Here is a 9,982-nt window from a genome sequence, read left to right as displayed (position 1 = left end):
AGTAAGACGCAAGGAGCCGCAATGATTTGTACGAATGTTTTTCGAGTGTTAAGTGGAAGGGAAGTTCGCTGAAGAAAGACGAAGGATATTCCTGTGCTTCTCACTTAAGACTTTGGCTCAGAAGCTGTTTTTTTCTGACTTTGTAGAACGCAGGTCCGCCACGGTTCTAACTGCCTGCATGGGAGGAAGAGGGATCCAGAATCCTTTTGTGATTACCGAGAGTCCCGTTGCAATCATCATCTTTTGGCTGGTTTTCCACGGAGGCCTTTTTGAGACACCTCTTTGCCCAGTTAGGAGAGGCATCATGTGGAGCTTCCTGACATGTATCAGGGATTTAAAGGCCTTTATTAGATTGCACACTCTCCTAAGCCTTTCTGAATAACATATCAGGCTTATTTCCTTAATAACTTACTGGTTGGTATCACAATAGCCATGGCCTCAAGTTTGGTTCAGACCAGAGGATCACAGAGTGGTTTGCATAGTGCAGTGGAGCTTACAAAAGGTGCAGATCTGAACCGAAGGAGAACCCAGGAGGGTCTGGACTGAAGCCCACAGGGCCTGCTCCCTGCATGAGTCCTTTTGGCTGGAACACCTAGTGCAAAAGAAGACTCACTCTTTGGGGGCCCAGTTAGATTCATTTTAATATGTAACCCCAAATCTTGCAAGGGTTTTTTCAGTTTGTTAAAACAATTTGATAAACGGGGTTTTGTCTTTTGAAATATCAGCTTCTGTTTATTTTTTAAGCCACGAGTGTAACATCAAGAGAATTCCAAGCCAGCTTAAGAGACACTTTTTTTTGAAGGATAGGGAAATGAAATACTCCCATGGCTAAGTTTTTACCTCGGAAACTCTCACATGCCTAGAAATCTCTTATTTCAGTACCACAACACCATTCATGTAATTTTCACCTTTATAACTCAGTATTCCTCATCTATTTGATGTGTAAGTTGTTTCTCCCTCCCCCATGCAATACTTTTTTGGGCAGTTCATTTTTATATGAACCTACCATAATATTTAGTTTTAAGATGTCAGGATGGTTCTGGGTATATATTTTATTCCTGCAAAGGAGAAAAAGAAATCTCCCTAGGATTTATTTTAAACTGTATATGTATAAGTATACACATTTGAGTATTTATTTTATGCATTAGTTTTTCCCCTTTGATCTCCTAAATCTTTTGAACCACCCCATAGAAGAAAGATCAGAATTAAAATAAAAGGAAACATAGCCAGAGTAAGGATATTTTATGTCTTTTTATATCACTTGCATTGAGAACTAGAATATGTCCTCCAGATATACATAGGAATATTTCATCTTTCCCAATGTAACATTGAAAGGACTAAACAGAATATCTTCTTTGTCCCCAAAAGGCAGTGAGTCAAAATATACTATTCTTCAGACTTCCCCCTCCCCCTACTTCCTATATTTCTTTCTTCCATATTGATTCAGCATTCTATGCCTCGCTTTGTCAGAATATACATCTCTATGTATAAAGTGTAAAAGACAAGTGATTTCTCACAAGGGTTACATAGAAAAACAGCACACATATAGCTAGACCATCATAACTTTAAATGAAGATACGTCCTCAAATTACTGTATATAGTGAGGTTGCTAAATTTTTAATTTTTCAGTCTTAGAAATATTCAGTGCTTCTGAAACATAGCATTTTCACTAAACTGACTTAATGTTTGTTTTCCAGAACATTAGTGTATAATTTAAATTGGCTTTAGTCTTGCTATTTAAACAGGCTTATTTCACTTTCCTTGAGCCACTGTAATAATTAGCAGGCATGATCACTAGAAAATGAAAAGGAAATAATGCTGGTGGCTGGGTTTTGGGCAGATCAGCTTGCATCTATTTGAACACCAAGGTCATCCTGGTTATTGTAAGAAACGGATTTTTAGGGTCACCAGATGAATCTTGTAAAAAATTAATATCTGAGAGTATTGTTTGACACCTCAGGGAGGAAAAGCTTAGCAGTACATCATAGGCATTTCTGATTTGTGGAAGAAAATTGAAAAATAAGCATGTCTGCAAATACCATACAAAAAAATACTATTTCCAAAATACTGATCTGTCAGTGAAATAGGAAAATAATTATGAGAATGAGCTGAATTGCTTTGTGTATCATCTGCAGAATATGTTTTGCACAGATAATATGTCTAATAAGGACACATATTTAAAATCAGATTTTTTTTCCTCCAGCAAATAGCTGCACTGCAGGTCTCTCTCAAGCAGTCAACTAGCACCACCTTATGGATGATTTGGAAAATTGACTGCTTTCCTAAAATGTAGTAAACTGGCTCAAAATAATAGTAATCATGATGGGGCTGGCAATATCAATGACAATCATAACATTTTTTCCTCCTCCTCTTTTTCAGGCATCAGATGCCAGCTCTGAAAAACTCTTCAACACTGTTATTGTAAACAAAGGTAAGACTCCTTAATTCTTCTAAGTAGTGCTTTTTAACAGTGTTAGTCTTATTGTCATTGCCTAGGAAGAAACAACAACCAAAAAAATGGTCGTTTTCTTTTCATTCTGGAGCTACTGTTCATATTCTCTGCTTTTGCATGAGACAGACTCGGAATGCTTTTGTGACACATTTAAAAAGTTTATTTTAAAAGGTTACACCAAATCCTTATTTAAATTAATTTGACTGAGAAATCACTAATTATTATGTGACTTTAATTTAATGTGAGAAACTTTAATAGAGAAGAGTGATTCCCCAAATGCCTTACCTTGATTGTTGCTTACCAACTACCTGGCAGTGGGAGAAGTGTAAGTAGTCAGTGTGTACCGCAGACTGTAATAACAAGTGTGTGTTTAGTATTCACTGTATTACAGCCATAAACCAAGCTGAACTCTGCTATGGGCTTTATGTAAAGTTAACAAATGAGCAAGAGGGCAGAATTTAAATATGCACCATGCCATTAATTTCTTCCAGACCTCCATGTAGAGTAGGAGAACCTAATGATATAGCAGTACATTAAGGGAAAACTTACCCTAAATCATTGCCAATAGGTTTCTTGGCAGTTTTCATTTGTAGCAGTATTGTTAGAAATAATGAAATTTGGGGAATCTCTAATTACTGGCTTTGAAAGGTGTATAATTTGAAAGGTCTAAATTATATAAACTAATCTTTCCCTTTCCACTGCAGAACCTGATTTAGGGCCTTGCAGGATAATTGCTAAATAAAGAAGATATGCTTCCCGCCATGATCTTTTTCTGTGTTACCTCCAGGATACTTGGTAGCACGTGAACTAACTTGGGTCCTCATAATGTGAAATGCGGCTCCATTTCAGCACCCTGTAGTTGCCTTGGCTAGCATTTTTGCTAGCTAGTTAGTAAAAGGGCTGTTATTTTGAGCTCCCAGATTATTTTAGAATGTGAACTAACTGCAATTTTAAATGGTACATAATGTTTAGAGTTCCCTAGAGGTGTATATGTTTATGTGATTGCTGTTACTCCCGGAATTACTATCATATTGAATTTTATCTTGTTTTATTGCATCATAGAGTTCCAGTTTTATATTTCATCATATTTTTTGATGGACTGAAAGTTTATATAAATTTGTTATCCGTAATGCTAAAAGCCTAATAAAAGAAGATATGTGCAGTTCATAGCATACAGTGCTTGTGTGTAAAAATGCATAATTGTTTACTGCTCACTGTGATGATGGGAGAGGGTTGGTAGACAGTGGAGTGAACATCTGTGCGAGAAAGAAGGCTAGCAGGAAGGGAGGCTGAGGCGGGACAGGTCTCCAAAAGCGGGGCTTCTGTGCCTTGGTGACCCTCAGGACCTCCAGCCACATGTGACTGTGTCTTGTTTTGCTCATTTGCTCTAAAATGGCTTTGGAGTGTTCTCCAGATCTGGGATGAGCCTGGAAATGGGCACTGGCTCTGGGACCTGCCTTGGGCCTCCCTTGCCCTGCAGCCTCTTCAGAGTGGATGTAGAGTGATTGAAGAGGAGCCCAGCCTTCCCCTCCGCCTCTCCCTGCTTGCCTCTCCCCACTCTCCTGTTTCCAATCGAACGTTTCCCACATTCTTATTTTTGTTTACTTACAGAGTGTGATTTGTGGCATCTATTTGGTTGTGAATAGTCATCCCCCTGACAGGGTGCCTTTCTTCTGAGCTGCTTTTCTGGGGGTGATTTAGTTGCCTTGAAAGGATTATGGTTTCTTTGTGTACACTAAAATCAACATAGGCTTTTTCTGAGCTTTGCTTGGGAAACCATACACAAATAAGCATTTTAGTTGATGGCAGATTATTCCTTTGCCCCTTATTTCCATCAAAATGGCCTTTCTTTTCTCCTCCAGAGTTTCCCCTTAATGCCTTATGCTAATTCCTGGTGGTAACATGAATGACAAGAGGCAGAATCAGTGCAAATCCAGGTGCTGCAAAGTAGACTGCCTGGTACTCAGTCCCCCTCCCAAAAGAGATTAAGAGGGGTGGGAGGGGAAAGCATCAGGATAGTTTTGTTAAGGGGATTAGTATTCAAACTGTTAAATATCAGGAAAACAACTTCAAAAAAGGACTCATTGTGCAGCAATAATGTCAATAATTGCTTCAAGACAGGTGCAGAGAGTCTCTTATATGCTTGTGGCTTTGGGTCTGTTTTCACACTGGGTAGTGGCAGTGTTTACTGGATGGATGGTTGACAAGGCCTTCAAGGAACTGTCAGCTTCGCACACATCAAGTTCAAGTGCTCCTGCAAAGCAGCCTGCCTGCCTGAAAGTCAGGTCTCCCATCTTTGTCCAGGGTCTTTAGCCAAGAGCAATAAAGGGCATGGCAAGAAAAGGCAAATTTACACCAGGTAACAAACACTGCTGGGAAATTCTTCAAAGCCTCAGCTTATTGAACAGTCTAACAAGAGTGTGAGGAAGCTGGCACGCATATCCTTCCACCTCCAGATGTTTAAAGCTACATATCACCTCTCCCTCTCAGGAGTCTGCCAAGTATTCTGGCCTCAGAGAAGCGTGGCTTTAAGCTGCTGGTGAGATTATGCTGCTGAGCCTGGTGGTGGCAGATTCGGTCCATAAAATTTCACCATGGGAGGGCAGTGCTAATCTCACAGGCTGATTGTGGTGAGGGCTTGAGGTGGTGGCTTTGATGTTGGTCTGCACAGTGTGGCCATGGAGCTGCAGGCTGCAGCAGCAGGGGCCATGGCTCAAGTCTCATCAGTCTGCTCATGAGCTTCAACAAGTCATTTAGCCTCTTTAGGTCAGAATGTTCAATCGTAACAAAACTTAGTCCTGGGCCAACTTCGCTGGTGGGGATAAAACAATTACTTGCCAAAGGCCCAGGATTGAAGCAGAGTGGGTACAATGAATATGTTTGCTATAATTTACCTGTCAACTTTATTTCAACTTTCCCTGTACTGTAAAGTCCATCTGATTTAATGGAGAACTAGTAAGACCATCCTGTCTAGGTGTTCTGAAATGTTGCTTTCTTCTGGTGCCTTTTATTTCTTAGTTTAAAATAACGGTGATTAAACAGCGTGTGCTTGCACACAATTGGGCACATCCCATGTCCAGTGAGAACTGGGTATTTCCAGAGACATGGAGTTGAGCCTCCAAATTGCAAGGATTAGTACTGTAGACATAAAAAAATAGTTGAACTTTAATCAAGGTCATGATTGCCTTATTTAATCTTTATGTGTTTAAATGTTTACAGGATGTTCATGTGAGTTTTATGAATCCTTCTGTCTTTGTGACTCAACCATCTGCCAAAGAAAAAATTAATTTTCCCACTGAGACAGAAGCAGAGAGAGAGAAAAAGATGACTGACTTATTGTCACTGTTGAGTTGGATATACTGCTGTAAGAGCAACAGGGCCTGTACCCCCAATTCTGGAGTATTTCTCTTTAAAAGGAACTTTCTAGTCAGTTTAGTGTGGCCAGCGTTCATTGCCAAGTCTTAGCTTCTCTAGATCCCCTTGGCCATCTTCAACATGTACTTCAACATGTAGACAGAAGTGTAGAAAAACGAGCGTTGCTTTGCTGTGCACAAACATCCTTCCAAGATAATTAATCTGTGCCCAAGCTCTTGGACTGCTCCAGAGCAGAGCTACTTGTGGAGAAAGGAAAAGGGAAGGCCCATGTGAAGAACAATGGTCAGGTGTTAGTACCAGCCTTGATTTTGAGTCCATAGTCAAGCCTAGGGGGGGAGAAATGCCTGGAATGTTGCCCCTTCTTTCCTCAGAGCCCTGTTAGAATTTATCCTGCAACCAAGGCAGACTTCAGGTAGAAGATACAAGTGGCCAAGAGGTATCTTTTCCCGGGCGGCTGACTTTCCCACCCCTCTTGCTTCACCTTTGTCTCACATTGCAGAGTTGGACCCCCCTGGGCTGGTAGAGAACTGTGTCTACCTAATGGGCATCTCTGAGGGACTGGGCTGAGATTCCTGCTCCCTCCTGCTGTCAACACCCAGTGTCTCCTAAAATGGGAAGGAGGACCCCCCCCCCACAGGACCCCACTTCACCCCCATCAGATCAGCCCTGGGGAATCCTAGTGGACACCTGGTCACCATGATGAGCACCTCATGGAATGCTCCCAGCCAGCTGGAGCTCACTCACATGCCTACTTCTGGAACACACTTGGCCTCTTCTCGCAGTTGATTTTGTTCTGAGGATTTCCAGTGGGAAGCAGATGAGGTTGGAGCCTATGGGTCAGTGGATCCTTTGCGTGCTGTGGTTTTGTCAGATTTGTAGGAAGAGGACCTGACTAAAAATTGCCAGAGATCTGAGGAGGGGAGGGGAGAAACAGGATATGTAAAGGTATTGCTGGCTTAGTAACCAGATACCACATAAATTCTCTACTGGCAATAGTATCACCACTTTTGTTAGATTTAGACATGAGGGACTCCCTTGGTTTGGGAACAGAAAAGGTAAGAGTTATTTGTGCATTACCAAGAACACAATTGGATTTTTGAGAAGTGTTTCCCCTAAAATAATTCCATGCAAGGAAATAATGTAGCTGACTGTGGGATAGCTTTCTTTAAAAAAAAAAATAATAATAATAATAAATAAATAAATAAATACTGGTTTACACTTTAAAATCCCTTTAAAATGAACATATGGGGCCTGGAATTTAGCTCAGTGGTGTCGCCGCCTGCCTCACAAGCGCAAGGACCCGAGTTTGATCCCTGGTACCAAAAAAATAAATAAAAATAAAATGAACATATGGAGATCATTTTACCACCGTTCTTTGTAGCTTTTTGGGTTTAGTAAGGAGGACGTGATGTGAAGCACGTTCCCGATATGACAAGAGTAAACTGAGCCACTCTCAGCCTCTGGAGATTAGTAGTGATTTTGTCATACTGTAAATCTCAGATAAGGGAAAATTGGAGTATTCTGTAGTTTTTTCTCTCTGGACTTTTTTGGGGGGTACTATTTCAGAGCATCTTCTTGGATATTTAAGAGAGAGCTGTCTGGTGTGTGAAGAATTAAATAGTATTGAAGGGTAATTGGTGCTTGATGGGAGACAAAGGAGTTATGAGTAGTTCAGTTCCTCCTCCCACCCCATACTGCAAATAGCATGCAATCAGCTCCTTTTGTTATGGAAATTGACCTTCCTATAGAAGCGACTCTCACATACAGAATCTGTTGTATAGAATTATTCCTTGAGAATTCTTGGAAACAGATGCCTTGTGCTGTTAGTGTGAAACCACCAAGAAGAGCCTAAAAATATTTCATGTTGTAACAAAATGTTTCCCTCTGGATGTGTTTTTCCAGTATCTCCTACCTGGTGTTTTGCTGCACTTGTGGATTTGTGTAGTGGGGAAGTCCTGGGTGAACATTAGATCCCATCACTGGAGGAGAGAAGGGGTAAAACAGACTCGGAGCATTGGAAATGATCTCAGTGGTATCCTTGGTTTGGTCTTTTGTTTTTGTTTTTTTTGGTACCAGGGATCGGACTTGAGTCCTTGCGCTTTCCAGACAGGTGGTGGAACCACTGAGCTAAATCCCTGGCTGTCAGTGGTGTCCTTGGGATTGAACTTTGACAACGCTGCCCCTTTTCCGAGAAAGGGCGGAAGGCAGGGTCCCCAGATCTTGAGTGCCCTGTGCTTGCATTGAAGCAGATTACAGTGTGACAGATTCTTTTACTCAGTGTTAAGACACCACTCTGTTTCCTTCTGAGGCCAGTAGAAAGCCCTTCTTTGCTTACTTTATTGGGTGATTACTGCATCCTCGGAAAGAATTTTGTCTGTATTTAGCAATATTGGCATGAAAGCTCAAATGTTCCCCAGTCTTCCCTCAATCCATTTATATGTAGTGTTTCATGTGGCCAGTGGTGTAGTGCTTGGTTGTCTTAGAGAGTAATACACACCCACAGCAGACAGTTGTAATTTTTAAAGAGAAACCATCAACTTCTCCTCAAGAGCTTTCATGAGAACAGTTAAAGGACAAAGGGCCTCCTCACTGGTAACTCTGTCAAGTCCATGGGTGAGGCTCAGATGTGGTTTCTTGCATGGAGCAAGCCTGTGGCTATCCCATGGCCTCTGGAGTATTTCTAGTTTCTGACAACTGCAGAAAAATGTTGTTTTCTCTGAAAATGTATGTTTATTTAACTAGGTTTCTTTTTGCTTCACAATCTGGATTCCATTCAGTCAGTTACCACTCCAATTAACTAACAATTATTTAACATTAACAGTAATTACAGACGCCAGTTAAGCGCCTACAGATGTCAACTGTTAGCTTTGTACCTAATCACTCAATGAAATGGAGAAAGTTCAACAAACATCAATTAGCCAAGCAATTAGTATGAGTTAGGAAAGAGCATGTTATCTATGTGTGAGCTGATTCAATTTATTTTATTTTGGCAGTAAAACACACACAGGCAACTGGCAGTAAGTTCCTCAGATAAGATAAAACTCTATTGTTTTGCAGCTTACATAAGAATTCTTTCCTTTCCCGTACTTAAGTCAAACACACTCTTGCCTAGAATTTATTTAACAAACAAAATTTGTCTCAATTACTGAGAAAGCCAGGCAGTGCGCAATCTCAGGAAGCAACTTTGGTGAATTATGAATCCAGCGAATATACTGTATAGGGAAATGCCGGAAAACTTCAGTGGAGAAAATGATTGATTCCCACTCAAGTAATCTGCTCTATGCATTTCAGGTTTTCCCAGTTTATTCTTGAACCTATGGCAGAGCCAGTGCAACAATGATTTTTATTAATTTCATGGTGCCTAAACTTTTGCTCAGCTGTCTTTTATTTAGCCTGGAGCTAACATCAAAGCATTTCTACCTATTTGCCCAGTCTATGCTTTGAAAAGTAGAAATCGCTCTCTATTGAAGAGAATCCAATTCATGAATCCACCAGGGAGATTCTGGGGCAAAATTCAGCTTTTCTGCTACTCCTCCCTTGTCCCTGTCTGACTCCCACCCCCACAGGTTGACTCTGGATTGGTTGTTTTTGCTGAAATGTACTGGAAGATTGTACCCTAAGGCCTGATACAAGAGTGACCCATACATTGGTATTTGGAGATTCATTTACCTCTAAGAGGAAAGCTAGTCATGAGATCTGTGCCGTCGATTCTCCTCCTAGAAATGATTCTTTTTATCATCCCTGAAGCCTGTCGATAGGAGTGGAAGAAGCCAGTCCCTGTGGGGTGCTCTTTCCATTTGCACAAGCCTCATCAGGAACTGAACCCAAGCGATGGAAAATAAATATGCTACCACTGGTGTGGTTTAGGGTGGAGGCCCACTGTGTCCTGTGGGTTTTCTGTTGAAACCGTTTAGTGGTATACAGCAGTACACCAGGACGTGTGGGTTCTTGGAAAAAGTTTGGGCTCTACCTCATCAGTTAATAGGGTGTCCATTAGTCTGCTTTTGTGTATTTTGCTGCAGTGACAAAATAGCTCAGTGTGTTACAACCATGAAAGTCTCATGTTAGGTGTCAGCTGTGAATTAGCTGATGCTTTTCTTGTCTTTACTATGGGGGCTCAGGCTAAAGGAGCACCCCCATCCATCCTGGGAGAGG

At 41.1% G+C, this 9,982-nt stretch overlaps 1 protein-coding gene across 7 annotated transcripts in view; it reads left to right on the top strand.

Annotated features, from left to right (window-relative positions):
- The window catches only part of Auts2 (activator of transcription and developmental regulator AUTS2), a 1,122,451-nt gene that overhangs the window by 1,035,896 nt on the left and 76,573 nt on the right, over positions 1 to 9,982 (top strand). For all 7 annotated transcript variants that reach the window (XM_087195769.1, XM_087195767.1, XM_087195768.1 and 4 more), the window contains one exon: positions 2,380 to 2,431. In XM_087195769.1, coding sequence (XP_087051895.1) covers positions 2,380 to 2,431 — 52 coding nt within the window. The remainder of the gene's footprint in view (positions 1 to 2,379; positions 2,432 to 9,982) is intronic.

The sequence above is a fragment of the Heterocephalus glaber genome, unplaced genomic scaffold (genome assembly GCF_053883595.1).
Source record: "Heterocephalus glaber isolate CG9 unplaced genomic scaffold, H.glaber_assembly_v1.0 deba00001610, whole genome shotgun sequence".
Lineage (NCBI taxonomy): Eukaryota > Metazoa > Chordata > Mammalia > Rodentia > Bathyergidae > Heterocephalus > Heterocephalus glaber.
The sequence above is the reverse complement of the archived record's forward strand: the minus strand, read 5'-3'. Positions and strand labels throughout refer to the sequence as shown.